Below are 14,918 nucleotides of genomic sequence, written 5' to 3' on the forward strand. Positions count from 1 at the left end.
GCTTGTTAAAACCTGTCTGGAGTAATTGTTTCTAGAATGCAGTAATAGCCAACAAGTTCTCTTGTACATAATTAAGAGTTTAAGCTCTAAAACCACTATTTCATATATATAAATATACATATAAGAGAAATACATCCACAGAGTATTTATTAAAACAGCGTTTTATCATTGCTGAACAAATGACTTGGCTCGTTTGCCTCTTACAAAATGACCTGATTTAAGGGATTTAAACACTTCTCACCTATTTCGTTTCCAGGTGCTCAACTCCACCTTTCTCATCGTTCAACAGCCACATTTCTGAGCTGAACAACCCTGAGCAAATAAAAAAAAATAATAAAATGCTGCAGAGTCGTATCTCGGGAGCATCTGCAGGTATAACAGTAGACTTCAATATTGTCAAAGTTCTTTATAAATATTTATGTATAAAAGTTCCCCAGACTCCAATATTTCCAGATTTAGTCAGTCCAACAAGATCTGTTAACATTCTCCAGGGTTTGATGATAGAAATCCTTAAAGTGTTTCGAATTCCTTCAGGATTTTGAAGGACTCCTTGGATCTGCTGTACTGTTTGGCAAACGTGGTCACTCTATGGAGAGCTTCTTCCAGCCCCTCTCCCGTGATGGCACAGCAGGGCTGCACGTACCAAGTCCTGTCACTGCAGTACTTCTTCATCTTGAACCTCCTGGTGATTTCCTCGGCGTTCAAAGCTCCAGGCAAGTCCTGCTTGTTCGCCAGCACCACGACCGGCACGTTTTTTATGGATTCGTTCTTCAAGATGAGCTCAAACTCTCTCCTGGATTCCTCCAGCCGTCGCTTATCAGAGCTGTCCACCACGTACAGCAGTCCATCTGTGCCCTCCAGGAAATTGCTCCAGACCTGCCTCATTTTCTCTTGCCCTCCAACATCCCAAAACGTCAGTGTAAAATCTCTCCCGGTTTCAATCATATCCACATTAAAGCCGATGGTTGGCGTGGTCAGAAAAGCATCTTTATACCTGAGCTTGTACAACAGCGTGGATTTTCCTGCAGAATCCAGTCCCAGCATCACTATATTGGCTTGCTTCTCTCTGTGGGGTTTGGTGTTCTGGTGGCCCATTTCTGCCCTGGAGTTCTCCACTCCAGCCAGGCTGGGATATTCCCTCTCTTCCGTGAAGCCAATTTGCATCGATGTCTTTCCTCCTCCGTGAGATGAAGCACAAAGAGGCAGGAAGGGGAAGAAGCAGCTCTGTGCTCTGCAGTCAGTAAAACCTCTGTGCAAATACACCGGGTGGTTTATCGGGTTGATAACAGGCCAGCAGTGCTCAGGAAGGTGCACCCTCCGTGCCAAGCCTGTGGGTGGGACACCATGAGTAACCTACAATTGGTCACGGGCACAAAGGTTACTGCCTTCCAACAGGTCTTCCAGCACTTCCAGGACCAGCAGCCTGGCTGTACTCCCTGATCCATGGGCTGGGGAAAGTCTGCCCTGTCTCAGTGTGTGCTCAGAGATCAATCCCTGCATCCACATCCATTCTGGAAAAGGAATTATGTATAAACACAACCAGGGAGGAGGGGAAGTCCTAAGGTTTGTTCATACTTATCAATCCATAAACCGACAAGGTGCCCTCAAAGTGCAACTTCCAGCAACAAACTGATGTCACCTTGCGTTCTGTGTGCAGTTTTGGGCACCACAATATAAGAAAGATATTAAGCTATTAGAGAGAATCCAAAGGAGGCCACAAGGATGGGAAGGGTCTAGAGGGGAAGCCACAAGAGGAGCAGCTGAGGGCACTTGGTCTGTTCAGCTGGAGGAGACTGAGGTCAGACCCCACTGGGGTCTTCAACATCCTCCCAAGGGGCAGCAGAGGGGCAGGTACCAATCTCTTCACTCTGTGACCAGTGACAGGACTCGAGGGAATGGCTGGAAGTTGTGTCGGGGGAGGTTTAGGTTGGATCTCAGGAAAAGGCTCTTCCCCCACAGGGTGTTGGGCACTGCCCAGGCTCCCCAGGGTGGTGGGCACAGCACCAAGGCTGCCAGAGCTCCAGGAGGGTTTGGACAAGGCTCTCAGGCACAAAGTGTCATTCTTGGGGTGTCCTGTGCAGGGCCAGGAGTTGGACTTGATGACCCTGCTTGGTCCCTGCCAGCTCAGCATTCTCTGTGATTCTGTGTCAGTGGTTTCTAATCTGAGTCTCTCCAGGCCCAGGGACTCAATCAAACTGTAACAGAGCTCCTCTAAGGGCGGGCTCTGCTCCACCCGCCTGCCTCTGACCACGGCACTGCCTCCTCCTGCCACAGCTGTGAGCTGGGGGTTCTGTTTGTATAAACAACTTTAACTGCACTTTGTATGATGATATAATGAGTAAATATAGACCTTACAAACCAGTCATCGCTGAGACTCTGCTGCCTGAAATTAAAAATCTCTGTTAGCTTCATTCTGCTCTACTCTGCCTGCCCACTGATGAAGATTTCCTTCAGTAGAGGGAAAAGAGTCAGGGAAATAACCGTGTCTTGATAATTTCTTTTGCCAGCATTCTAAATAGTAAAACAAACCAAGAGGAGACAGAAAATTTAGTCTGATATTATTGAATTCCTATTGAGTCTCCATTTTTCAGACAGTAGACAGACCTACACCGGGCTGGCCCAACACATACCAGGTACTGTAGTACTAACTTGCTCTCACATCCAAGAAACCATTTGTCTTTGCTTCAGAAAATATATAATCAGCAAAAAGCTGTGAAGGTCTTGGTGGCCAAAGGAGCTGCTGACTGATAGCACAATCATTTCAATAATTACGACATTGATTGCTCACATATTACACGTTGCGTAAAATAGCCTTGTCAGACAAGTTATAATCTGGTATCTCTTGAAGCTAAAAGGGTTAGACCAGAACTAATTGGGGGCAACAAAATATGACAGTGATGTTCTCAGTGCTGTGCATTTTTCATAGTTAATAAGACGTATAGATTACGTGGAGGACTTTTTGCAGGAGCAGGTCATGATGTATTAAATCCGGGAAGAAAGGGTTTGTGTTTCCTTATAAATAATGTATATGAACGAACTGAAAGACAGGGAGGCAACTCTGAGATGTGTAATACAGTCAAATGAATCAGAATTCCCTGGAAAACAGCATGCAGTTCTGAGGAAACATGGTATCTTGAGCAAGGGCAAAGCCTGGCAGGGATGGGTGGTGCTGTGATTTGAAGCTCACACAGTTCTCTGCTCTGTGTCTGCTCCAGCTGTGTTCAGTGTTTATGGTCACCACTGTCATTCCTTACATCAGGCCGTCACTTCATGGCAGTGATCAAGCAGAGTCTGATTTTCACCAGCTAATTAAAGTGAAGGCCAGCACAGAGCAGCTGCCCTGGGAGGGCATCGGGGGCTGGTCATTTCTAACAGTACCAGAGCCCACACGAGTTCAGTTCAGAGCAGGATCCTGTGATCCAGAGCTGCTTCCAGTGAGGATTCCCTGCATTGCTTCGGAGTTCATAACTAGTGTGAGATCAAACCACAGGACAGGGTGTGATGCAGCTCCTGCTGCTGGGTTCTAACCCCATATCTGCTCCCGAGCATGGATGGAACATCCACCTTTGCTTTGTCCAAAGGTGTGTTTGCCCGGCTGGGCCGGGACTATCCTGTGTTTAGGGTTTGCCTGTAGGTTCGGTTGCACAACCCCGAGTCATAAACCCGAGACAGCTGATTTAGCTCCAACTAATCTGCGCCCAAAGCACAATAACCCTTTTGTACACCCGGCGGTTTTGTGTAAACTCTGCAGGTCGCCGAGTTGCCCGGGCAGGTTATTCCACTCGCTAAAGTCAGCAGATGGGATGGAGGGAGTGAATCCTCACGAGGGCCATTCCAGCGGCCGAGGCAGGAGGGGGAGAAAGCGCCGCTTGCTCTGCCCGGCCCTGCACGGCCTTAGCCCGGGATTCCTGCCGGAGGGAGCCACCGGGATGCTCCGGGAGCCGGGCGGGGCAAGGCGGGGATCGGCGGGGCCGCTCCCGGCGCTCGGGGAGGCGGAAGGGGAGGTGCCGCTTCCCGGGCCCGGCAGCGACAGGAGGGACACGGTAATGGGAACGGGAATGGGAAATTGGGATGGGAGTGGGAGCGGGTCCCCCCCGGGCCGCGGTGGCTGCGGTGGGTGCTCGGGGGGAGCCCAATGACCGCGGGCACCGAGCGCGGCTCCGGTGCCTGATTTTAATAAAAACCACTGAAACGGCCTTAAATCGCTGCCTGGGTTCAGCAGAGGGCGGCAGAGCCCCTCGCACCGTCCCTCCCTGCTGCTTCTCAATCCATGGCACGAGAGAAGGCGCCTGGAACAGAGAACCGGCGTTGCTCGGGCGGTCAGAAGTGAGAGCAAGTCGTTGTTAAAACTCCTTTAAAGTAGTTCGTAAAGTATTGTTATATTAGAGCATCGTACACCGGCGTCTTGCAAAATTTCCCCTAGATTGGTTGTAAACCGCATGGAATCACTGGCTGGTCTGGGTTGGAAGGTCTTAAGGATCATCCAGTTCCACCCCTTGCCATGGGAGGGGACACCTTCCATAGACCAAGTTGCCCAGAGGTCCATCCAACCTGACCTTGAGGCCAAGGGACAGGAATAAATTTCCAAATAATTTCTGCTGGTAGCTTTATAAAGCAAAAGGATTTGTTTTTCTATGCATCTAACATTAAGATATTTAAAAATCTTTAAATTGGACGATATCATAGTTAATTGGAATTGTCAGTCTTCAGTGAATATGAGATTTTCCCACCATTTTCCTGCCAAGCGTGTTCACACTCCGTAATTCCCTGGCTGAAGCAGAGTGTGAGAGACAGATCTAAAATCCCTGTGGAGCATGTTCAGCACATGTTGCCTCACCTTTGTTCCAAAGTTCATCGGTTTGATCTCTTGGCTCAATCTCAGAGCCGGGGAGTTGTGAGCTTGGAAGAAAATGAAAGGAATTCCCTGGAAGGAGCAGTTCCTGACCTGGTGCTGCTCCTGATGCGCCTGCTGTACAGCTGGAAGGGGAAAACTGCCAGCAGATAAAGCCTGGAAGTGGTAGAGAACCCACCCTGGGAAGCTGGAAGGGCTGCACCTGCACCAGGACCGGGCAGAAGGTCCAGCTCCACTCAGACCTCGTTGCTTCAACCTCCTTCCTTTGCTTTACCCTTTTGAAATAGGAAGAGATGGAGATTTTCTGAGGGCTGTGTTTGGGGTTTCCCCTTGGATTTGCCTGTTTTCCTGCCTGTGTTTGAAGTGGTCAATGATCCTGGAGGGTGACTGCCATAAAAAATCAAAGTCCTTATGGTTTTTTTCCATTAGGCAGCCAAGAACTGATCCAGCTGTGACATGCTTTTACTTTAAGTTGGTCATCAAACCCTGATAAATGTTATTGATATAATATCAAATAATAAGCACTGATATATAAAACTTAAATTATTTTCTTCCACTATGTATTTTCATATTGTTCACTGAAAGTCAAGTTGGTGGATATAGAGAGAAGATTCCTATTAGTTACTTCCTGGTTTTGAGAGGGATCAGTCCAAAAATCTTCTATTAAATACTTATTTATATAAAATTGCTTTAAATCCATTTTAAAGATACATCTTTGGTGAATTTTAAAGAAACGTGCTCCAGATTTTTCTTTTAAAGGATGATGAATTTAAAGTCAGATCCTACACAGAAATATGAGGCAGGTGGGCTCTGGCAAATCAAATTTCCTTGGATTCCAGTGTGCTGTGTATTTGTCAAATACAAAACACTTAGAAGCCCTGTGGTGATATTTTTGAAGTTAAACAGTAATTGTGCTGAGAAATTGAACCTTCCCTCACCCTTACTGTGTCTTTGTGAGTACTTTACAGTGCAGGGTAAATATTATTATTGCAAACATCAGAAATCCTCTGGAATTCCTAAAGATGTCTAATGTATGAGCACAGCATGTGCAGTTTTAAAGAAATACAGGAAAGGTAAACAGTGGTACATGGAGGGTACAGGGTTTAAACTGAGTTTTGGGAAGATGTGTTGATTGGAATCTCTAATCCTGACACTGTAGGAATGGCTTCAGCACGGATTCCATGGGGTTTGGAAGTACCTGCTGAGGAGCTGGGGCTCCAGGCCAAGGTGTGTGTCTCAAATCCAAACATGACTTGGCTAATGGTAAAAATGGTGATGGTTTTGGTCAAAAATGGCTTTATTAAATCACTTAATTTAATTAAATGAGTTGATTTTTACATTCTTGCACCTTCAGAACAAGCAGCCGCTCAACCCTTAAATAGGGGATGAAATATTTTTGTGTACTTTTGCTGTCTTTGCTGATTTGCTCCAGCTCATACAAACCAGTAGGAATTCCTGTGTTTAAGAGAAATCCCACATTTTGAAGCCTCTGAACATCCACTTGCTTTGTAGCCACTGGATTTTGTTCCTTCCCGGCGGTGGAATCGAGAGTGAGATCTCGAGAGCACAACATGGATCTCTGAGATCTGTGGGATCACAACATGGATCTCTGAGATCTGTGGGATCACAACATGGATCTCTGAGATCTCTGGGATCACAACATGGATCTCTGAGATCTGTGGGATCACAACATGGATCTCTGAGATCTGTGGGATCACAACACTGGCTCAGATCTATGCAGGGGGGATTTCCAAGGAGAAAGCCGGGAGGTTTCAGTCCAGGCCGTGCTCCATGCTCTGCTGTGATCCATGGAGTGCAGGATGGAACAGCTGGATCAGGGAGGCTTGGATTTGTCTTCACTTTACACCACGCTTCCTGCTGACACTTTAGAGAAGGAAAAGGTAATATTTGGATAACACTGCTCTGAATGCTACTTGTTCCTTTCTTTTCCAGCAAGAAAGATGCTTCAGGACTCATGCAATGGATTCTGAAGGTCACCAGTGCACTTCCACAGATAGACCATGACGCTGCTTCCAGTGGGTGCCACGTACAGGAGGCCCTTGAAGTGGGTTTTTGTGTTTCTCCTGGTGTTTTCCATGGTAACAATGTTGTACATAACCTTTCCTTCCAACACTGTGCTTGAGAAGGTGAACCTGATGTATTTCTACGAGTATGAACCCGTTTACAAGCAGAACTACCTGTTCACGCTGCGGGAGCGCTGGAAGTGCCGGGACATCCACCCATTCCTGGTCATCCTGGTGTCTTCCCGCCCGAAGGAGGTGAAGGCCAGGCAGGCCATCAGGATAACGTGGGGCTCTCGGAGCTCCTGGTGGGGCCACCGAGTCCTGACCCTGTTCTTGCTGGGGCAGGACACCCAGAGGGGAGACAACGCGGCAGAGCTGTCGGTGGAGGACGAGAGCATCCTCTATGGAGACATCATCCGGCAGGATTTCCTGGACACCTACGACAACCTCACCCTGAAGACCATCATGGGGTTCCAATGGGTCTCCGAGTTCTGCCCCAGCACCAGGTTCCTCATGAAGACTGACAGTGATGTCTTCATCAACACCCCCAACCTGGTGAAGTTCCTGCTGCAGCAGAATTCCTCGGAGAACCTTTTCACTGGTTACCCCCTCATCGACAACTTTGCCTACAGGGGCTCTGACAAAACCAGATCCATCTCCTACCAGGAATATCCCTTCAGGCTGTACCCTCCCTACTGTAGTGGGTTGGGCTATGTCCTGGATGGAAAGCTGGCCCTGAGGATTTATGAGCTGATGAGCCACGTCAAACCCGTGAAATTTGAGGATGTTTATGTTGGAATTTGCTTAAATATTCTTAAAGTCAACGTCAGTGTTCCAGAAGATGCAGAACAGTTCTTCCTGTATAAAGTTAATTTTGATGTCTGTAAGTACAGGCACCTGATTGCAGTTCATGGCCTTACACCGAGTGAACTCATCCAGTTTTGGCAGGATTTGTCATCCAGCAGTTCCGTGACTTGCCTTTGATTCTGGATTAACACGCAAACTTAAAAACCTGTTTGGTGTAAAAACATTTAAAGGGCAGGGAAATGCAAACCAAAAGCAGTTCTAGAGATGCCTTTGACAACACTGCAGTAGCAGCATTTCCCTGGAACATCCCAGTAGTCTTAAATAAAAATACCAGGAATTCACAAAGCACTTTTCCATGTGGGTATCCCACACACTCAGGGTACTTTGGAATGCTCAGGGTACTTTGGAATGCTCTGTCCCATCTGCCTCTGACACCTCCCCACATGGTCAGCTACAGGGATTTCTGCCTGAATCTTCTGGAATGGATGAAAAGGAATAATGTTTATGCCAAGAAACCAGCTTTGAGGACGCTTCCCAAATTCCTGCCTGGATTGTTTTTATGGTTTTATGGCCACTCTTCATTATTTGTTCTCTGCCCTGTGTGAAGCAAAACAACCTTCTTTCTGTGTCTCACCTCTGTGACCCTTCTGAGAGTGTCACACCTGGGTATTTAAATGTATCACCTCTGTAAGGCTTCTGAGAACATTCCAAGCCTGTGGGATCTGCAGGACCTGATGGGAAATTCTGGGAAAGTGGGGCACTTTTTGTGTGTGTCTCTACAGACATAAAATAGAATGGCTTTGGTGCCTTTGACAGTGTTCCCAGACTCCTGGAGGGCAGGTGGAGTTCGCTGGTTATGAGACATCCCAAAACCACTGGGATAATCCACCCCCATATATAAACATCTCTCTGTGTGTACTGATGCATCCCCAGAGCTTTGGAAGCCACAGGGAAGATGAAAGCAGAATAATTTCTCCTGTGATTTATGTCTGCTTTTCTCAATTAGTTTCCTTCCCCCACATTTTAAAACGTGAAAAAGGAAGAACCCCCCGATATTTATATTTAAAGAAGACAAACTCTGCCCTGTGTGTAAAGACCAGTTTTTAATCACTTTATTCATATCAGCAAGGCCCAGTTTTCAGTAGTTTACACTTCTAAGAGACAACAATACAGAATTTTGCAATTGCATGAACATAATTAATCTGGACACATCCACTACACGGGGAGGAGACTACGGTGACATCCTGTCCATGGAGCAGCTCCTGTTCCCAGGGATTTTGCCTGGCAGAATTCCACAGTGTCTCCTAGAGACAAACCACAAGAGGTGCAGAAACCTCCAGGACCACGGGGGGAGGTTTCAGCAGTGCCTTCATTCCCTTGTGGTCAGGATTGAGTTTGGCTCTTTTCCAACGGCTGCACGTGGGGTTCGGGTGGGATCGGAGGACGGGTTATTTTTTTAGGTATAAAAGTGAGATTTTGGGGACAACACTCTCTAGACAAGATGTCAGTGTTCTAAGGATGGATGGTAAGCTCGAAGTTTTTAAAAAATAAGAGGGTTTGGGTTTTTTTTTTTTTGTTAAATAGCTGAAGATACAGAATTGGGTAACTGAGGGAAGGATGCTCTTGTATTTCCAGAAACAGGTACAACTACAGCTGTGCCACGGGTTTAGGATCTGGGATTTGATTGTTCTCTGGGCAGATCCTGAGAGCTCTGTGAGAAATATTTGCCTCGTTCTATGATTGTTCTTGCATCTCAGAACCCAAACCCCTCTGTTTTTTCGAAGCCTGCCATGTTATGTGTTCAGAAATAAATTATTTGCCACAAGAACACTGATACTACAGCACAGTTTTTATTGCTTCCCCCCCCACACCAAAAAAAAATGTAATTATGACTCTGCAGGCTTCAGAAAATAGATAAAGCAGAGAGTGGTCCTGGTGAGGGAGAAAGGAGGGTCACAGAGGACCAGAAACACACCCATCACCTGCCAGTATTTGGGGTTTCTGTGCCCCAAGTGCTGACACTGCTCAACAAACAAAGGTTTGTACACAGTGATCAGTTTGAAATTAATTGTCATCTACAGTGACAGCAACTCTGCAACGAATCCCACTGGAAAATGAGTCCTGGTTTTCTGAAAAACCCCTCCTTTCCAAATCTGATTTGTGTTTGAGTCTGACCTTATTATTGCTTAAAAGGCTGGAAAATTCCTAACTGTAAAATTCCTAACTAAGCTCCTGTTTCTGCTTAAAGCCATGATTAGGGAAGTTTTTAGCATGAGCAGCCATGCAAGAGGTGAAAAACCTTCAGACCATGAGCTAATCTAAGAATTGAAGTCAGAGGTGGGCCCAAATTTTATTGCATCTGCCTAAAATATTGTATTAAAAATGCCTAAAATTTTTCCAGATCCTAAGGGTTGGGTTTTTTTCTCATGCAGTAAGTGGTTTAAAAGCTGTAGTAAATCAGAATTCCAAGTACTTGTGATCTTATAGGAAAATTGGGGTTTCTGACTTGAAAAGCCTAATGGTAATAATCCATTGGGCAAAGATGTTTGGGAATTGCTGCTGGATGGGGAGCAAAGGGGGGTTCTGATGTGGAATTCCCTGCCTGGATGTTACTCCAGAGGAGTTAAAATGCTGAAATGCTTTGTGTGCATTTGGAACAAACAAATTCCAAATAAACCAGGCAGGGGCAGCATTCCCTGTGATCAGTATTCCCAGGACACTTGGCATATTTTCCAAAGTTTTGCCTTATGTTTCCCAGTCCCTGCTAAAGCATTTCAATGCAAGTAACTCACAGATGCCTGGATGCACAGCAAACAATGGAAGTTTATCAGGTTTCTGTCAAATTTAAACTAAAACCTGAGTGAAGGATGTGCCACTGAGTTCCTGATCCGGCTCCATCTGTTTCCTTAGGGATGCTGAAGGAGTGTGGAGCACCATATTTCCCAAATTTCCCTTTGTGTCCAAGCAGCCTGTTCCACTCTGGCCCACTTATGAAGTGTTGACAGTTTGCCCAAGGCAGAGGTGGCAGGGACAGGGATCCCAAATTTTGGCAGGACAGGGATCTCATTCCTCCCTGGGAGGGTGGGGGGGCCCTGGCACAGGTTGCCCAGAGAAGCTGTGGCTGCCCCTGGATCCCTGGAAGTGTCCAAGGCCAGGCTGGAGCAACCTGGGACAGTGGAAGGTGTCCCTGCCCATGGCAGGGGTGGAACTGGATGGGCTTTAAGGTCCTTTCCAGCCCAAACCATTCCATGATCCAGGGATTTAATTAGAAACATAATATGGTTCTCTGTTTCAAGTATAAACCCATAAAATAATACCTTATACAGCCAGGTAGGAATTGTTCTGTGTTGGACATTAAGCTTCAATCTTACAGGTTCAAAGTAATTTCTATATATCTCTAAGAACCTGATGTTTCTTTTAATCTATTTTAAAAGAGGGAGTTCTTTTAATTTTCGGGAAGAAAACCCCACATTATGTTGAGATGATTAAAGAATTATGAGGCCTTGGATTTTCGGGATGGTTATTTTTAGGTTCAGACTTTGCAGAACTGATTTTTGAGGAGGAATTTTGTTCACTGGGAGATGGGGCAGGTGCAGCTCATTGCAGGAAACACCAGCACTGAGGGATTTGGGAATTGGTGCCTGGATGGTGTGTTGGCTGTTTGGTCCCACACACTTTGAAAGACATTTGAGGAAAAGGAGGTGGGTGCTTTAAAAATCCACATTTTGAAAGCTGTTGGGAGCATTCACAGGCACTTAGCCCAGCAATTTGCCAAAATTGTGTATTTTGGAGATTATAACAGCATTTTCCCCAACCTGTGGAGCTTCTGCTGAAAGAAGTTACGTGGCTATTTAAACATTTCATAACCTAGAAAGGAGTGAAGGACAAACTGTTGTCTCAAGAATTGCTCCTGAGCCTCTTATTTATGGTTCTAGAAAGGCTTCAGCTGCATCCATTTGCTTACCAGAGCACCCAGACCATCCTGGAGAACTGGAGACACCTGGAACTTTTGAGTTACCTAAGGGAAAACTCTGGAACAGCTGCTTCCCTAAACCTTGTCTGGTCAGCACCACAGAAATAAAACTAATTAAACTTCAACTCAGTAGTAACTCTTTTTTTTTTTGCTGAGTTCTCAGGTTTAGAAAGGTCATTTATGAATATATGGAGCACAGCAAGGGGCAGCAGCTCCGGGCTCTGCAGTTGCCAAATTCCAGCAGAACATTCTCAACTGTAAACTTGGAATTTTGTACAGAGGCCTAAAAACCTACTTTGGGAAATGAAAGGCTGGAAAGTTGGTTGTTTTTTTTTTTTCTGTAGTATAATCACTCACTAAATGTTTCTCTGTGTAAAACAAGTATCAGCTACATTAGCAATATATCCATATTATTTAAAGCAGGGCTGTCCTGTATTCTGAGAGGCAGCTGGACACAAAATCCCTTATTTTCAGGCTGTGGCGTTGGTGTTTCTGCAGCAAACACTGTTCAGGCTGGTGCAGCACTTCAGTTCTAACTCCTGGATTCGAAAACCTTCCCAATATTTTACTTTTACCTCTGTAAATGGTTTAACTGTGTAAGAACAGCAGCAGCACCCAGTCAGTGGACAGTCCATGATGCTGGATAGCATTTGCCTTATTTATATTTATATTAATCTAGACAATCTATCAGTAAAACTGGCTCATTCATGTCAAATTGGGTGTTTTTAGACATTTTAGGAGTACAGGTGGTGCCACCATCACAGTGCCACCCGTGCCACCCCTCCCTGTGGGATGAGATCCCTGTGCCTGGTGCTGGATGGTGCAACAGGAGTGGGATCGGTTTGGTGTGAAATAAAACGGTGTCTCCTGCCAGCCCTGAGGTGAGCAACGAATTCCTGACTCCAGCTCGGGAGACAAGGGACAAGGGGGACTTTAAATCCCTCCCCTTTGCCCCACGGGCTGAGAGAGCCGCTGTGGAATTGGAGGGAATGCTGCGGAGTTCCCATTCCCAGGGCAGGCTCAGGCCACTAGACGGAGCCACAACGCCACCAACCCCAGCCCTGGAGGGACAAGCAGGGAAAGTCCCAGCCCTTCCAGGAATTCTAGGAAGGATCAGCCTGTCTGAACCCCTCCCAGTGTATAATCAGAGTGGTGAACTCCATGGCACTCCAGGATCCCAATCCTGATCACTGAACATTAAAATGTCCCACGTGAGTTAATGGGGAGCTTGTGACATCCCTGGGAACAGCCCCAATTCCTTAAGCACTGGACCAGCTGAACTAATGAACAAGGTACATTTTGTCACATTGGACCACAGGAAAGATGCTCTGGCAGCAACTCAGTCCCTCAGTTCTGTGCCACAGGAGGCTCTTCCCAAGGGAACAGATGTCACCAGCGGAGCCACTCGGGCTCGGGCTACAAAAAACTTCCATGGCAAGAGGAGCTCCCAGCTGTGTTCTGGCCACTGCCACCAAAAGGCAGCTCTTTTTTTTGGAGAGGTGCCCAGGCAGGAGAGCAGCAGGGAGGAACCCCTTCTGCCACGGCGGATATTTCTGGCTACAGCACCTGGCAACCCTTCCCAGCTGGAGGATGGAGCGTTAAGGCAGTGGGAGAACCCTGGATTGTTCAGGTTGCATCAGCAAAAGGTACATTACTCAACCTTGTCGTCCCACAGCTGTGTCACGACAGAATTTGGCACAAATCAGCAAAGTTCTACATGTCTGGGTTTGGATGAAAAGCTTTGCAGGCTGGCAGCAGAGAGCACAGGCAGGCACTGAGCACGGAGGTGGAAGAGCACACAAAGCCTCTCACCTCCTTCAGGCCTTCAGCTTCACACCTAAAGCAGCTGAAACTCGTTTTTTAAAGTAATAAAAGCCCAAATCACCAGCTCAACAGAGATGATGGGCCTGGATGGCCAGGACAGTGCAGAGGGAGGGGGAGAGGAGGCTGCAGAGGAAGCTGAAGGTGCTCCAGCAGCTCTTGCTGCAGCTGCAGACACTTGAAGGCTGGAGCAGGGCTGATTTGGTGCCTGCCTGGAGGGGCTGGGAGTGACAGAGGGAATGATCCTGGAATAAACATCCAGGCAAACCCCTTCTGTACTGCACTGCACTGTTTTCCTAAATCCTGTGAGCAGGGCTTGCTTCCAGAGTGCTCCCACTGCTCCTCATGGCTGGGAATTCCTGCCACCTTGTCATCCTGTCTGTCATGAGTGCTGGAGCACAGCCAGTGAGCCAAGCTGTGGAGAAGGTCATGGATCCCTCAGGGATGCTCAGGAAAAGGTCACAGATCCCTCAGGGATTCTCACCTCAGGAGTGGGAGCTGCAGGAGGCTCAGTGCAGCCAGCAGCTTTCACTCCAGTGCTTTTAATCTACTATGTTTTTTTGGGAGCTGACCATCATTGCAGTTCCAACTCCCCCAGTTCCTGTGAAGGTGATGCCTCTGCTACACAAACATCCCTCTCCTTTGGAGCTGCTGGGTCAGATTCTCCTTCTCCCTGGGCAGCTCCCCAGGCTGTGTCCTCCAAAGGAGAGCTGGTGCAATGGAATATCTCCTGTGAAGGACACAGGAGCTCTGACACTGCTGCTGTGCCATTCCTGGCTCCAGGACTGAGCACTCCCAGGGAAATACCACACAAGGTTTGCATTTCCCAGCCTTCTGACCTCAAACACCTTCTCAAAGTAAAACAACTGAAGTGCTCTGCAGTTTTTAACGTTTCCTGGGAGCTGCTCAATTGAACTGCCAAGCTGCATTGCCAAGTCACTGCATGTACTGCTCAAGGGATTAAAAAAGTTGGGAGCCTCCCATTCTCCAGGGAAGGAGCAGTGCTGGACACTTCCCTCTCCTGCTTTTCACTTTTCAGAGTCAAAGGGCTCCACTTGGAGTCTGGGATGAGCAGAGGCTGCAAAGGGATCCCTTACACGTTTTGGACAGCACTGGTAAAGGCAACAGATCCAATTAAGAGCTGTGATTATCCCCAACAAATTAAAGGAGGGAGGTCCCTTGGGGAAGAGGTAACCTAGGAACAAAACTGAAAAGACTAAGATAGGAATTCCCTCTTGAGCAGGATTTTGTGCTCTTTGATTTTCTCCTTGAGAGACCCAGACCTGCTCAGCACCCAAGAACAGGCCAGTTAATGCAGCAGATCCCTGATTCCCCTCCAGACCCAAACACCAACAACCTCCAGCACCCTGAACCTTGAGCAGATGGTCCAGGACCACGTTTTGCAGGGAGATTCCAAGGATTATTACAATTCTCCAGCCTG

The 14,918-nt window shown here is 47.1% G+C and overlaps 2 protein-coding genes across 3 annotated transcripts; one reads left to right on the plus strand and one right to left on the minus strand.

Moving 5' to 3' along the window:
* Positions 1 to 510: 510 nt before the first annotated feature.
* Positions 511 to 1,095, minus strand: ARL14 (ADP ribosylation factor like GTPase 14). The gene has a single exon (XM_027745273.2). It carries the CDS (start codon positions 1,093 to 1,095, stop codon positions 511 to 513), a length of 585 nt encoding a protein of 194 aa, XP_027601074.1.
* Positions 1,096 to 3,941: 2,846 nt separating this feature from the next.
* B3GALNT1 (beta-1,3-N-acetylgalactosaminyltransferase 1 (globoside blood group)) lies at positions 3,942 to 10,081 on the plus strand. Of its 2 annotated transcripts, none has more exons than XM_027745270.2 (2): positions 3,942 to 4,043; positions 6,806 to 10,081. In XM_027745270.2, the coding sequence occupies exon 2, from the start codon at positions 6,874 to 6,876 to the stop codon at positions 7,858 to 7,860; it is 987 nt and encodes a 328-aa protein (XP_027601071.1). In that variant the 5' UTR covers positions 3,942 to 4,043; positions 6,806 to 6,873; the 3' UTR covers positions 7,861 to 10,081. The 2 variants fall into 2 exon arrangements, with proteins under 2 accessions (XP_027601071.1, XP_027601072.1); XM_027745271.2 differs by lacking the exon at positions 3,942 to 4,043 and adding an exon at positions 5,801 to 6,079.
* Positions 10,082 to 14,918: the final 4,837 nt, after the last annotated feature.

This window comes from Pipra filicauda, unplaced genomic scaffold (genome assembly GCF_003945595.2).
Source record: "Pipra filicauda isolate LSUMZ 115617 unplaced genomic scaffold, ASM394559v2 scaffold78_size3787270_pilon, whole genome shotgun sequence".
Lineage (NCBI taxonomy): Eukaryota > Metazoa > Chordata > Aves > Passeriformes > Pipridae > Pipra > Pipra filicauda.